This window comes from Hippopotamus amphibius, chromosome 5 (genome assembly GCF_030028045.1).
Source record: "Hippopotamus amphibius kiboko isolate mHipAmp2 chromosome 5, mHipAmp2.hap2, whole genome shotgun sequence".
In the NCBI taxonomy this organism is placed as follows: domain Eukaryota; kingdom Metazoa; phylum Chordata; class Mammalia; order Artiodactyla; family Hippopotamidae; genus Hippopotamus; species Hippopotamus amphibius.
This window is the reverse complement of record NC_080190.1, coordinates 140377263-140393349: the sequence shown is the minus strand read 5'-3', so window position 1 is coordinate 140393349 and position 16087 is coordinate 140377263. Positions and strand designations below refer to the sequence as shown.

At 45.2% G+C, this 16087-nt stretch overlaps 1 protein-coding gene across 2 annotated transcripts in view; it reads right to left on the bottom strand.

The window, feature by feature from the left end:
- BAALC (BAALC binder of MAP3K1 and KLF4) overlaps nucleotides 1-8473 on the bottom strand; it is a 99830-nt gene extending 91357 nt beyond the window's left edge. Inside the window, exons 1-2 of one of the 2 annotated variants that reach the window (XM_057736064.1) lie at nucleotides 8314-8473; nucleotides 2879-2904 (exon numbers count right to left, since the gene is read on the bottom strand). In XM_057736064.1, the coding sequence (XP_057592047.1) occupies nucleotides 2879-2904; nucleotides 8314-8473 (186 nt within the window). The remainder of the gene's footprint in view (nucleotides 1-2878; nucleotides 2905-8313) is intronic. The other variant, XM_057736065.1, reaches the window with a different exon arrangement.
- Between the last annotated feature and the right edge of the window lie 7614 nt (nucleotides 8474-16087).

Here is a 16087-nt window from a genome sequence, read left to right as displayed (position 1 = left end):
ATAAACAAATGGGACCTAATCAAACTTATAAGCTTTTGCTTATACAAAATGAAGGGTTTTGCATAAACAAAATGAAAAAACAACCTATGGACTGGGAGAAAATATTTGCAAACAATGTGACTGACAAGGGCATAATTTCCCAAATATACAAACAGCTCATACAACTCAATAACAAAAAACCAAACAACCCAATAAAAAAGAGTGGGGGCTTCACTGGTGGTGCACTGGTTAAGAATCCACCTACCAATGCAGGGGACACCGGTTCTAACCCTGGTCCGGGAAGATCCCACATGCCGTGGAGCAACTAAACCCGTGCACCACAACTACTGAAGCCTGCGCACCTAGAGCCTGTGTTCTGCCACAAGAGAAGCCACCACACTGAGAAGCCCACGCACTGCAATGAAGAGTAGCCCCCACTTGCCACAACTAGAGAAAGTCCGCGTGCAGCAACGAAGACCCAACATAGCCAAAAAAAAAAAAAAAAAAAATGGGCAGAAGACCTAAACAGATATTTCTCTAAAAAAGACATACAAATGGCCAATAAGCACATGAAAAGATGCACATCATTGCTAATTATTAGAGAAATGCAAATCAAAACCACAATGAGGTATCACCTCACACCAATAAGAATGGCCATCATTAAAAAGTCTGCAAATAACAAATGCTGGAGAGGGTGTGCAGAAAAGGGAACCCTCCCGCACTGTTGGTGGGAATGTAAATTGGTGCAGCCACTATGGAAAACAGTATGGAGGTTCCTTAAAAAACTAAAAATAGAGTTGCCATATGATCCAGCAATCCCATTCCTGGGCATATATCCAGAGAAAACTCTAATTTGAAAAGATACATGCACCCCCCCGCCATGTTCACAGCAGCACTATTTACAATAGCCAAGACATGGAAGCAACCTAAATGTCCATCCACAGAGGAACAGATAAAGAAGATGTGGTATACATATACAATGGAATACTACTCGGCCATAAAAAAGAATGAAATAAAGCCATTTGCAGCAACATGGATGAACCTAGAGATTATCATACTAAGTAAAGTAAGTCAGAAGGAGAAAGGCAAATACCATATGATATCACTTATATGTGGAATCTGAAATGTGACACAAATGAACTTATTTATGAAACTGAAACAGACCCAAAGACATAGAAAACAACCTTACGGTTACCAAAGGGGAAAGAGGGTGGGGGAAGGATAAATTAGGAGTTTGAGATTAGCAGATACAAACTACTACATATAAAATAGATGAACAACAAGGTCCTACTGTATAGCACAAGCAACTATATTCAATGTCCTGTAATAAACCACAATGGAAAAGAATATGAAAAATAACACGCATATATACGTATGAGCAAATCACTTTGCCATATACCAGAAACTAATACATTGTAAATCAACATCAATAAAAATAAAATAAAATAAAACCCCAAAAATGTCACATTCTGGGTGTTAGGACTTTGACACACAAATTTGGTGGGACACAGCTCAGCCCACAGCAATATTCTGAAAGAGCTTTATCTCTGGAGAGAAGGAGGCAGCTGGGCGGGGGGCAGAGTGGGAGGGGAGCACGTGAGGAAGTGAATGCTGCTGACGGCCGAGCTGGGGCTAGACCACGAAGTGGCTCAGGGTTCACCCACCCAGTCCCCTCTACAGATGGAAGCAAAGCTGGCATTCAGACCAGGCAGAGAGCCTCTGTAGGAGTTCTGACAGGGCCAAATCGTCTTCTGAGAGGGGCTGGAGGCCGTGGCCTGACACAGAAGGGCTCCTGGGATGAAAGCTCAGGCACCATGGCTCAGGAACAACAGGTTCAGACTCCCACCCTCACTAAAGGACAGAATGGTCTTATCTGTGGCAAGGGGCAGAGGGTCACAGGTGCACAGATCCCAGGGTGAAGGCAGGACTTCCAGGGGTCGGGGGATTGCTGAGTGCAGGAAATGCCAGGAAAAGATTCCTTGCTGATTGAAAGGGGACTGTCTTCCTTCCTTTGGGGCCCAAGCCTAGAGTCTAAAATTCATTTCTGATCAGAGTCAGAATAGCTTTATCTAGTGTCCAACGAAAACATGGTTCATTGGACTAATGTCCAAGACAAAATCATCTAAGATAGGACTCAGGAAACGGCGTACAAGACAGAAAGACAGAACTCACTTGCCTAGCTGGATCATTTATCCATCTAGGTACTTTTACAGTCATTCAACACACATGTGGTAGGTGCCAGGCAGGCAAACGCCTATCATGCAGGCCCCAAGCTGGCAGAGTTCCCAGGCGAACCCGAGACAGAGGCGGGAGCGAGCCCGGCAGTTCAGTGTGAATGCTGCTCTCACTGGGCTGGACAAAGTGCCTGGAGAACCTGGTGCAGGACGGTGACTGCCCAAGAGACCAGAGCCACGAGAGGTGAGACTTCCTAGATGTTGACGAACTGCCCGGGTTTGCTGCCACCTGTTTTTTGAAATGATTTTTGCAAAACCACCCTTATAACAAAGGGGTTTGTGTTTGGCAAAGGGAGCCTAGAGAGGTGAGGATGTTTTCTTACTATGCAACCCACCAAGTAGACAAGAACCCGAAAAGAAAGAGCAGATGGAACTTTCGAGGAAAGGAAGCATCATCTCTGGACACTGAAGGAAGAAGGAAATGGGCGTACAGAGGAGTTTTAGGAGAGGTATTCATTCAAGAGAGATCGCTTAAGGTCCTACTATACAGCCAGGCCCAGTGTTAGGCACAGGACTACAATGGCCAGCGAAAAGACCCCTTACCTAACTATCAGAGCATGTCATTCCCACAGGGGCAGACCTTTGCCAATAACTGGGTGAATATCTTGTAATAACCTACAGTGGAAAAGAATCTGAAAAATAAGATATATATCCATATAATATACATAATCACTTTGCTGTGCACTTAAAACTAACACAACACTGTGAATTAACTATACTGCAATTTTAAAAATTGTTTGAAAATACAACCAAGTGGTAACAGGTCTATAGAGAGAGCTGGGGTGGGGGGTGGGGCGGGGGGGTGGGGTGCAGGGAGGCTTATGCCCCAGGAAGCCCCGAGTGGGTTCTCCACAGGTGCCCTCACTCAGGGAGGGAATCAGGGTAACTGGCTGGGCGGGCCTGCAGGAACACGCCTGCTTCCTTTTGCAGGGAGGCCTCCTGCAAGGGTCTGTGCACACGGGCCCCTCCCCAGGGAAAATGACCTACTCCGTCCTCTGCACTCCCCCAGCAGGCTTCCCTCATGATGTTCTAGCGAGCACCATGCTGACCCGCAGTGTGCCCACCTGCACGCCTGTGTCCCCTATCTTACCATCTTCTTGAGGTCAAGGAACATTACCTTACTCATCGCTGTCCCGGCAGCATATTGAATGAACAAATGAGCAAATAAATGTCCTTTAACTTTAGGCTGTCAACATAGGGCAACGAAGACCTACACTATCGTCTTCAGGGCACTATCAAAACGAGTCAAGGTCAGCAAGCTTAAACATTAAACTGAAACCAACAAGATTAGCTTTAACAAGAAGAAATATAAAAATCCCAAAGCTGGGGTATGGAAATCAATAGTACAAATGTAAGATTCATGAGGGGAAAAATTCACTCATTCCACAAACATTTATGGAGTGTCACCTATAGTCTAGTCACTGTTCCAGGTGCTGGGTATGTAGAGTGAAAAGCAGACAATGTCCCTGATGTCATGGAACTTAGATGTGACTAGAAAGAAAGATCTAAGAGTTTTAATAAACTGCAAGCTTCATGTGAGTCAGCAAGGTAACATGGCAACAACAGCAGGGAAACAAACAAATACTAACGTGGTTTACTTGCATCAGGAGATGGTCAGTACCCACATCATTGGAGACCTCATATTTCCTTCTGCTGCTCAGCTGACATGAGCAGCTAGGAGGTAACCACAGGTCCCTTGTATCAAGAGGGACTTTGACAAACCAAACAGTGCATTTGTAGGAATATGGTCAGTCCCACAGATGTCTGAGAAATGACTGAAGGAACTGCATGGGTTTGGCCTGGAGGACCAATGGCAAGAGGAAATAACAGCAATCTTCAAATGTTGAAGGAACTGTCTGTGTGAGTCCAGGTGGAAATTACAAGGCAGCAGAAAGAGTTTCTTGCCAGGGAAACTGCTCCACAAAGGTATGGGGAGACCTCCTTCCCTAGGAGGGAGTTATCCCGTCCTCAGAGATGCTACCGAAGAAAACTGTGCTGAGCCCAGACTAGACTTTGAGTCCCATCCACTGTCAAATCAAGAATTCTGTAGTTGATCCTCCACTCATCTGGAAGGCAGAGTTTAGGAGTGGGGGCTTTGGATTCAGAAAAAGCTGGGTTCCAGGCTTAGACTGGGAAAAGTGACTGCACACTCTAAGCCTCAATCCCTCACTTGCAAACGGAGGATGGCAATAGTTCTACCTTATCCCCCCTGTAAAGATTAAATGAGATGATTTACATAAAGTGCCACTGAGTACAGCACCTGGCCCTTGGTAAGATATCAATACATGTTAGCTAATGGCAATAGTAAGTGCTCTTCATCTCACTTGACATATTTCAATTGATTCAGATAAATCACTTTGCTATGAGTCTAATGCTGCAGTCTTCCATCATGCATTCACTAAAGCAATTATTATAGCTATTTAACACTATAAAGTAGAAGCATTCTAGAGAAATTTGAAATGTTTCATTCTCTAGAGACATTAGAAAAAAACTACCACTAGAAAAGGGGATCTTTAAGGGCTGTAACTTAAGGGATTTGTGACTACACTGAGGTGAAGCTAGGAAGTCACTCATGCATGGCATGGCTGAGCTAGACTGGGGCATTGCAACCTCAGAGACCCCCTTTCTCCATAGGAGACCTCCACCAGACCAGAGAGGTAAAAATCAATCCAGCAAACGGATTTTATGAGAACTGAATCACACCAGACAAATCTAATTTCCTTCTGTGACAGAGAGACAGGCTTCAATGTCACAGGGACGCAATGGATATCAGATACTGTGGCTTCAGTTAAGTCTTTAATTCCAGCCTACATGGTAGCTGAATCTAAAAACTGAATTCTCCTGGCAAGTGGAGACGATCCCCAGACGCGGAGATCAAAGGCTCAGGATCACAATCTGAGTAAGAAGGAGGCAAGAAACTCTTTCTTTGGTGGGACTGGCAGAAAAACATGCCCCCTTCCTGTGGGGAAATGCAGAATTCATTCAACAAACAGTGACTGAACACTTGTCACGTAACGTGACCTCAGTCTGGATTGGACTAAGAGAAACAGAAATGAGGTTTACAAGCAGATATGCTTAAATAGGGCTCTTTGGTAGATACGGGGGTGGAGCTGAGGTCGGGGGTGGTGGCGCTACAGAAGAAATAGCATCTTTGAGCTGGATCAGGGGTTTCAAGGGGTACGGTAAAGTTGGGGGCACTTTTTAAGGAAACGCGGAGGGCTCAGAAAGGCACTTGGGAGAATCTAGGTTAAACTTATTCAAGTGGGAAAACACCAGCGGCAAGGGATGCAAGGCAGAGCCAAGGGGGAGGGCCTCTAGGGGGAGCTGACAGGGCGGGGCGGGTTCAGACGCAAAGCTACTCATTCAGAAAAGCCCAAACCAGGACCTGTTTATACAGGGTATTTTTTATACAGGATGTTTTATACAGGATGTTTTATACAGGATGGATACAATCCTGTATATTTTTTATAAGGATATTTTTATATCATGTGCTAAGCACAAGGTATAAAGCTGCATGAGTCCACTCCCTGCCCTTCGAGCTCCTGAGGCTGCAGGGAGCCAGAAGAAAAGTGGCTTCAATTTGCTACTAAAGGAAAGTGACCAGGGGCCCAGAAAGAAAGGACTCTTGAGGACTGAGGGAGCTGGGGGTAAGAACTGTGAAAGAATTGGGAGGCTGTGCAGTGCAGACTGGGGCACCTTCAGTAAATCCCATCTGCCTTGAACAGAGGACCTTCAGAGACCCTCTCCAGCTCTAGAATTCTAGCTATGAAGCCGTTAGTGATGATTTTACAATCTGAATTACGCTAAATTCAGCTTTTCCTCTTGTCCCCCCGTGAGAAAAGAGCTGATGGAAACAGGAAAAAGTGGCATTCTGGCTTCTTATCACCACACAGACACTGCAGGCCAGTGGGTGCCCCCCGGAAGCCTGGAACTGAATTCACAGGTGGCACACTGGCAGCGGGTGGGTGAGGCTGGGGGAGCAGGAGGGAAGAAAGAGCACTGGCTAATCTCCCAGGGTGGCTGAAACCCAGGAGAACTGTTGCTTCCTCCAATGACCCACTCTCACTAAAGATGACCAGTTGCTAGTCTGAAAAATCCACAGGAATCAATAAGCCATTTTTCTAAAGACTCTAAAGGGAAAGCCAATGCATTTCCAGGGAAGCCTTGATTCCATCTTGATCTTCAGAAATGTTCCTCTCCTCTGAGGCTGGTGGAAACTTCTAGGGAACTGAAATGATCCTGCCCATCTAAGAGTCTTGCCAATTTTAGGGCACTATTCTGAGACTGGAGCTGAGCCCTTCCTGTGAATTATTCATGTCTTCAGCCTGGCAGAGCTGTCCCATGTTTGGCAGGGTACCACAAAGAGCACGCTTGTCCCAGACCCCACCTGTTGCAGGAACCAGATCTCATGATGCATGATGGGACATGACTCAGGATGGCAAAGTGATCAGTGAATAAGCATTGGAAACAAATAAATATGTACATATTTAGCCATCCCATAGTAATTCTCTCACACTTGTACACATGTACACACATACACCATATATTTCCAGTCACCAAGGCAACCACTCCCTGAAGCTGTACTTTGTTCTCTTCCACGTTAGATATTTTTAATCTTATTTCCTTGGAGTGCAGCTCTGGTCTTTTGAGTCACTCCTGAAAAGTACCATACATCCTCGGGAAATGCTATTACAGCTAATATTTACCAGGTCGATTTTGAAGGCTCATGTCTTATCCTCATCCTGACACTGAATTCAGCCAACACACCATTTGAAAACACTCTGAAAGCATCAGCAACACAAAATAACCATTATGACTGCTACTGTGAGTCAGAAAAATGAGACATGTGTAGCATTATGCCTTGCACAGTTTTCACTGACAGTTCTCGCTTAAGAAAAAAAAAGGAATCACAAAGTTCATATGAAAAAGGAGCCAGCTTGGTCCTAAAAGATGGAGACAGTTTCAGGATTAAAGTGACAGTTCTTATTTAGGAGGCAGGAATTTAGGATTACTGATATTTTAAGAGTAGTTGACATTTATGTCCTCCTTATGACATATGTTATTCTTCAAATTAAACTCATTTCCTATTTTAGATTTCAATATTCAAAACGCCAGCAACATAAAGGGAAATAGTTAAGACATTCTTAGACAAATATTGATCTGGCTTTTGAGAACATCCACGTAATAACCAGTGAGGTTTTTTCCTTTTAACGTCACTAACACGTTTCTGATTAAAGGTCAGTCTGTGGCAACAACTAGTCTATTTTTATCTCTATCCTACAATTATTACTGTCTGCTTTAAAACAAAAATCTGATTTGTGACTGGTCCAGAAAGTTCTTTACATATCCTTCCTTCTATCAGACTTCCCCCAGAGGGGGAATGGTAAGAGCTTTCAATTTATAGTCGTAATTGGCTTTCATGCCCTGCCTCATCGAAAGCATGGAAGCACCATGGGGGTAGAGAGGGAAGTCCTTACTATGAAACAACTGCCTGAAAAGTAAGCTTAAGTGCAGAACTAGTGATGGGGCCGCCGGCGTTTATTCTGCCCTGAAGGAGGATTCTGGTTTTCAAACCCCGAGAAGGGAGAGAAAAGGGGGAAGACACGAGGAAGACTCCACCCAGGGCACCCGGGCCAGTCTATAAATCAAGGGAGAGAGGGGCCAAGTGGCCAGTGGATGGAATGACCCGCCTGGGTGCACAGGCGGCCAGAGGAGGAAATGGGCCAAAATGCAGCGGAGGCGAATCCAAGCGGGCGGGAGGCGTGGGTGGGCAGCCGGCTAGGTGTGCGAGCCGCGCGCGCCGTCCTCCCACCCCATCCATCCCTGCCAATGAGCAGGCACCCGCGGAGGCCAAGAGGTGCGGGGTTTCCGCGAGGCTCGGGGGAGTAGCTCAGCCTCCTGTAAGGGTCTCTGGTTGGCCCCGCTCCCTGGGCCTGGGTCGGTCAGCCAGCAGGCAGGTCCTGTCCGTCTGTCTGTCTCCCCCCGCCCCCCCCCCCCCCCACCATTTCGCACCAAATTCTCTGGGGGACTGGGCTGCCCCCGGCGCCCCTCCGAGTCCCTCCTGCTTCCCCCTCCCGCGCCCCCGCCTCCCAGCGCTCACCCGCGTGCAGGCCGCCCGCCTCGGGGCCGCTGTCCGGGGCGGCGTTGCTGGGCGGCGCGTCCGAGTCGGTGTAGGTGAGCCAGGTGGACTCCGTCTCGCGAGTCCAGCTCTCGTAGTAGCGGGGCTCGATGGCATCCGCCCGGCTCCCGCCGCAGCCCATCCTCCCTTGCTGCGGGCGCACCCGGCGGCCGCTCGGTTCGCGGTTCCAGCGGCGGCTCAGCCCCGGCGGCGCAGCCCGGGCCGGCGAGGAGGCGGCGGCGGCATCGCGTCCCCGCGCCCGCCCGCCCGCGCCGCAGCCAGGCGCCCGGCTCCCGCGGCGCCCGCCGCCCCCTCCGCCGCGCCCTCTCCCCGCACGTCCCTCCTTTCTTCCTCCAAGGCCCTCCCTTTCCCCACTTCTCCTCCCCCACCGCCCCTTGGCCTCGCCGCCCCCCTACTCCGCCCCAAGTCAAGCGCTCCCCAGCATCCTCCCTCGGTGCGCCCCAGCTGGACGCGGGACGCAGGAGCTGCGGCCTGGGTGTGGGAGGAGGGCAGGGTGGGGGGGATCCCGCGAGGGGTTCAGCCTGGACGGCTAGGGTTACCCCTTTATTTATCCCTTGTGATGTAACTTCCCTACCCCAATTTCTCCTTCCCAGAGGCAACCGCATTTAAAATTTTTAGCTATTTACCTGCATATTTCTAAATATTAGAAACCTTATTATATGTATATAATTTTAGACATCATCAAATGGATACCTGTTAGTGGAATCTTAGGATTTAGCTCTCTAACCACATACCCTATTCCTCATCCAAACATTTCCTATACACCTGTCCGTTTTTGGTTAAACTATTATTTAGTGTTTAGATTATTGTGTGTATGTAAAACTTGTTCGTAGATGAGTCCTATAGTGTACTATGGTTGCATTTCCTCTCTTATACTACTTGGAGTTACTAATTTTCCCTTCCTTCCTTCCTTCCTTTCACCTTCATTTCATTCATCAATCCTGGGGGCTTTGGAAAGGACCCCAACCTTTCTAGCCACTTATTTCAAAATCAGTGGAGCTGGTGACAGCCCAGAAACAGGGGAGAAACTATTGCTACTAGGAATGAAGGAGCAATCAGAGCCCCGCCTGTCCTAGTTGGTTTGGGAAGCAGGGAGTAGGGCCTATAATCTCTGAGATAGTTGGGCTGGACTTTCTGTCACTAACACCTTTCCAGTTATGTGACTTCGAACTTTGTTCTCACGAAAGCAAAAGAGCATCAGGAAAGCAGGGCATTGCGGACACTCTCTGGATGGGGCTGGGAGGTGTGGCTGGCTTCCCTCCAGACCCACTGGGGGCCTTGATATTTCCAGGTGCACACTCAGCTCTGCGTGCTCCAAGTGAGCACACTAGAGCTCAGACTTGGGTGAGCCAAAGAATTCACCTGTCCCAAAGGAGCCTGAACACATGGTAAAAGAAGGAAACTGCTTTAAAGAGACAGCTAAGAAAGAAGGGTTGAAAAAATAAATCCTCAATGACCAGGCTCTGCCAGAATGTTATAGTGTTGAATAAGTATTATTTTCATTCATTCAGTGTTATATTTACATTTTAATTGAAATATATTTGATGCACAATATTATGTTAGTTTCAGGTGTACTACATAGTATTTGACATTAGCGTCCATTATGAAATGATCACCATGATAAGTCTAGTAACCACCTGTCCCCATAAAGTTATTACAATGTTATTGACCATATTTCTTATGCTGTATATTACATCCTCGTGGCTTATTTATTATATAATTGAAGCTTTCTACTTAATCCCCTTCACCTATCTCACCCATTTTCCCAGCTTCCTCCCCTCTGACAACCATTCTTTTGTTCTCTGTATCTATGAATCTGTTTTCAGTTTGTTTTGTTTGATTTGGTTTTTAGGTTCCACATATAAGTGATATCATACAGTATTTGTCTTTCTCTGATTTATTTCACTTACCACAAGACTCTCTAGATCCATCCATGTTGTTGCAAGTGACAAGGTTTCATTTCTTTTTTACTAATATTCCATTGTCTATATACCACATCTTCTTTATCTATTCATCTGTCGATAGACACTTACATTGCTTCCATATCTTGGCTATTGTAAATAATGCTGAAGTGAACATTGGCATGCATGTATCTTTTCAAGTTAGTGTTTTTATTTTCTTCCGGTAAATACCCAGAAGTGAAATTGCTGGATCATATGGTAGTTCTACTTTTAATTTTTTGAGGAACCTCCATACTTTTTTCCATAGTGGCAGTACCAATTTACATTCCCACCAACAATTCATGAGGGTTCCCTTTTCACCACATCCTCACCAACACTTTTTTGTTTTGTTGATGATAGGTATTCTGCCAGATGTGAGGTGGTATCATGGTTTTGATTTTCATTTCCCTGATGATTAATGATATCGAGCATCTTTTCATATGCCTGTTGGCCATCTGTATGTCTTCTTTGGAAAAATGTCTATTCAGATCTTCTGTCCACTTAAAAAAAATTTTTTTTGATATTGTTATATGAGTTCTCTGCATATGTTGGATATTAACCCCTTATTGGATAAATTGTTTGCAACATCTCCCACTCAGTAGGTTGACTTTTCATTTTGTTGGTAGTTTCCTTTGCTGTGCAAAAAAGCGTTTTAACTTTATGTAGTCCTATTTGTTTATTTTTGCTTTTTTTTTCCTTGCCTGAGGAGACAGATCCAAAAAAATATTGTTAAGACCAATTTCAAAGAAATACTGCCTATGCTTTCTTCTAGGAGTCTTATGGTTTCAGGTCTTACATTTAAGTCTTTTATTCATTTTGAGTTTATTTTTGTATAAGATTTGAGAAAGTAGTCTAGTTTCATTCTTTTGCATCCAGCTGTCCAGCCTTCCCAACACCATTTATTGAATAAACTGTCTTTTCCCCATTTTATATTGCTGGCTTGTCATAGATTGATTGACCATATAAGCATTGGCTTATTTCTGGGCTTTCTATTCTGTTCTGCTGATTTATGGGTCTGTTTTGTGTTAGTACCATACTGTTTTGATTACTGTAGCTTTGTAGTATATTTTGAAATCAGGGAGCATGATACTTTCAGCTTTTTTCTTTCCCAAGATTGTTTTGGGGACTTCCCTGGTGGTGCAGTGGTTAAGAACCCGCCTGCCAATGCAGGGGACAGGGGTTCGAGCCCTCATCTGGGAAGATCCCACATGCCATGGAACAGCTAAGCCTGTGTGCCACACTACTGAGCATGCTCTCTAGAGCCCGTGAGCCACAACTATTGAGTCCACAGGCTACAACTACTGAAGCCCATGTGCCTAGAGCCCATGCTCCACAACAAGAGAAACCACTGCAATGAGCAGCCCACACACCACAACGAAGAGTAGGCCCTGCTTACCACAACTAGAGAAAGCCCACACATAGCAACAAAGACCCAATGCAGCCAAAAAATAAAAATAAATGAATTTATTAATTTTTTAAAAAGAGAGGTGATTTTGGCTATTGCAGTCTTTTGTGTTTCCATACAAATTTTAGAATTATTTGTTCTAGCTCTGTGAAAAATGTCATTGGTATTTTGATAGGGATTTCATTGAATCTGTAGATTGCCTTACAGAGTATGGTCATTTTAACAATATTAATTCTTCCAAACCATGAGTGTGGTATATCTTTCCATTTATTTGTGTCATCTTCAATTTTTTTCATCAGTGTCTTATAGTTTTCCAAGTACAAGTCTTTTACCTCTTTGATTAGAATCATTCCTAGGTATTTTATTCTTTTTGATGCAATTGTAAATGGGATTATTTTCCTAATTTCTCTTTCTGAAAGTTTGTTTTTAGTGAATAGAAATACAACAGATTTCTGTATATTAATTTTGTATCCTGAAACTTTACTAAATTCATTTATTAGTTCTAATAGTTTCTTGGTGGGGTCTTTAGGATTTTCTATATATGTTATCACATCATCTGCAAATAATGACAGTTTTACTTCTTCCTTTCCAATTTGGATTCCTTTTATTTCTTTTTCTTGTCTGATTGCTGTGGCTAGGACTTCCACTGCTGTGTTGAATAAAAATGGTGAGAATGGGCATCCTTATCTTGTTCCTGATCTTAGAGGAAATACTTTCAACTTTTCACCATTGAGTATGATATTAGCTGTGGGGTTGTCATATATGGCTTTTATTTTATTGAAGTTTGTTCCCTCATTCAACATATATTTACTAAATACCTATTATGGCAAAATGCTGCTAGTAGATATGATACCCATCTAATACATTTTATTACCAATTTTATATATATTGTAGTGTGCACTGTTTAATGTATTTTATAAAGTATACAGAATATAGATATAGTATTCATTATATCCTATATAATGCATAGAATGTAGACTAGGTTACATTGTCTATAGCATTCAGTATGTTGCATCCATAGGCATGTCAGGTCCTGGCACATAGTAGCAATGAATAATGTGGGCAAAAAAGATCTAGTTTAGGGCAGAGCTGTTAGATGTTCCTCTGGCAGGTACTAATCAGAATCCATGATGCAGAAGTGAGCAAAGACCCCTGAGCCAAGATCAGGGGCTCCTCTTCCTCAAGCTGAGCCCAGAGCCTGCCAAACCCCAGGGCCCAGGCTGGCCCCTCCCCTGTAGGCTTTGCTTCTCCTTTTAAGATATCCCAATATGTCTCTTCAACCTTATTTCAGCTGTGAGAGGTGGAGGTGGTGCAATTATTTAGGATGTGGTAGTTTCCCCAGCCCATTGGAATTCAGATGCTCTGTGCCCTTTTTGCTTTCCCCTGAATATTTTGGCTTAAGAAGAACTAGCTCTCTAGGACAGAGAATTCTCAACATCTCTAACAGAGTTTCTGCTTCCATCAGTTCTAGGGTGAAGTGCTCTTTTAATAACCAACTACTTTGTAAGGTCACCACCCAAAGAGCGGTCCAAACAGAAAGAGTGTCTGAACTGGGAAGGTGCCAGGGAGTTCTAGAAAATTTTAAAAGGCCCCTAGAGCTGGAGTATTGTAAGCAAAGGAAATAAGGTGAGCATGAGAGGAGGTGGAGGAGTAGGCTGGACCAGCCCAGGCACGGAAAGGACAATAGAAAGGGATTTGGACTTCATCCTAAAAGCAATGGGAAACACTGGAAAGTTTGAATCCACAACTGCCAGCATCAGATCTGCTTTAGTAAACTGTCACTCTGGAGGTAGGTGGAGAATGGGTGGCAGAGAGGCTGGAGTAAGTCCTGGGAGAGCATCAGGAGGCTCTCAGAGAGAGACAACAATGTTGGAGGATGCACGGAGTTGGGTAGATAGAATTGCCAGTTACTGAGAAGAGGAATCCTAGAGGCGAACTAGTATTGTATCAGCATGGAGAGGTCTGGAAACGGCAGGTAGATGAGGAATACTGTTTTGGTTGAATTTGTGATGCCCCTGAGACTTGAGTTCACATAGGTAAAGCACTTAGCTTAGTTGCCAGAATGTAGTAAAAGTGGCTTTATAAGTGCTAGTTTCCTTTATCACATGGCTCTAAGTCTAGGACTCAAGAGAGAGGTCTCAGCTAGAAAAATTAATTTTGGAGGCATCAGCATATGAAAGATATCTGAAGAAATGTCTCTTTCCCCAAATAGCTTGGGCTTCCCTGTTCTTGCTTTCTAGTGTTCAACCTCCGCAGCTTCTGCCTCCCACCACCCCCGCCGCAACTCAGTCTCTTCTGTCCCCAGTCTTGCTCCCTTTCATTTGAAAAGCCACTTACCTCTGTCCCAGCATCCGACTCCATGTTTGATATTTCAACCACAGCTTAACATTTTCTTCAGGTACATCAAAGACCTGAAGGATGAAGATATTGGGAGACTGAAGATATTGTCCACACTCAGCTTCCAAAGATCCTCCATTACCAGGCAGTGGAGAATAATAACAATCATTTTTTTCTTGTCACATATTCAAATTCTAAATAAGGTATCTAATATATGTACCAATTGGAAATGGGGCCAGTTGACATTTTGCCAGTGACAGGAGGCAGGAGTGGAAAGCTGTGTAAATCAGCATCATGTTTCTGATTGATTCCAGCGATGTTTCAGTGCCCCGTGTGGATTAGTGCTTCAGAAAGGTACTCTGCCAACTCAGCCTTCCTGAGACTCTGGGAGGAGGAGTGTAAAAATAAGACTGAGCTGGAGTGGTGAGTGTGAAAAGAGGTAGGAACGTCTGGTCATCAGAGCCAGGTTAGGGAGCAGGTGCAGTGAAATTGTGATTTTGTTGGCTTCGAGTTGCCCAGGTGACATCTGTAGGAAGATGTCAACTTGGCAGTTAGATAAATACAAAGCTGGAGCCCAGAAGAGAGGTCCAGGCTGGGACCACAGGAGTCAGTGAGATCCTAGGGAGAGAGCATGGGAGGAAGATGCTGGGGGTGAGCGTGGAGGATGTTCAACATTTGCAGGGTGAGTCAAGGGAAAGAGCCAGAAAAGGAAATTGAGGGGAAATCATCAGACGAGAGTGGCACATCAAAGATTCTGAGAGAGGAGAGAGTTCCAACTGTGCATCTAGACAGTGCAGATTGCATCACATGGGGACCGAGAAGTAGACCATGGGATCTAACATCAGGGAGGTCAAGTTCAGTGGAATGTTGGCAGTGGAGGCCACACTGAAGTGGGTTCAAGAGTAAAGGAGAGGTGAGGAATGAGACAGCAATGTAGCAGCTGGAGGGAAATGCCACAACAGAATTTTTTTTTTAATTGAAGAAATTAGAGCATGTTTAGGGTCAGAGGAGGAGACAAGGATACTGAAACCTGGGGGTAGGAGGGGTAGAGCCACAGAAGTGCAATGGGATTGGCCCCCGTGGGAGGAGGGCACCCCTACCTGAACTATTGTAACAGGAATGCAGGAGGAGGGCTGGGAAGATTCCAGATTTAGAACTAGGATGTTGAGTGTTCTCCAAAGGGACGGGTTTTATTTTCTCTGTGAAGTAGGAAGCAAGGTTAGCCACTAAGAGTGAGGTGGAGGAGAATTTCAGAGACTGAGAGAAATAGCGAAGGATTGCATCATTATTACAGAGACTGGGAGACTGAGCTGTAAGTTTTGGGGGGCAGTCTTCAGCCCAGTTGAGGTTGGTAACTCTATGCTGCTGATTGCGGAGATTCCTCAGCAGAGTTCAGCTGCCCAGGTACAAGTTCCCGATGAGTGAGTGTTCAGCCAAGGCCCAGAGGAGGTAATGTGCAAGGACAGAGGGACCAAGAAGTGACTGAAACAGTGGCGCACAGAACCCACTGGGTGGGAGGGAGCGGATGGGGGAGGACAAGGTGAGGCCCCACAGTGGCCAAGAAGCTTTCACTGTCGGGCCCTTAGGTAGCCAGCTGGGAGAAGAGGGGCTGATGGCAGAGACAGCAGCAGCAGGACTTTCAAACACTGTGCAGAAGGAGCCCTAAAAAGTGCTGAGATCAGGCAACTGCCCATTCAAGACCTGTGGACAGGCCTGAGAAGCCTGGGTAAGAGTATAATGGAAACCCTCATACCATATATCTGCATTTTAAACGTTTATAAACCAAGTTAGCACACTTAGGGAAAAAATACATTCTATCCTCTTATCTCAACTATTACCTTCATAATGACCTGAAAAGCCAGGTTCTGATGTAGAATTCTCTGAGTCTGGAGTTCTGCCCTGAACATGGCAGAGCAGACCAAGCTGACCCAGTCTGTGACTCCTGCTCCTGCCCCCACGTCAGTCCTGCTCTGCAAGAGTCCTCGTGGACACATGTTCCTGTGAACCCACAAGTCCACCCTCCATCTACACTCTCGTCCTACAAATTGCTGCC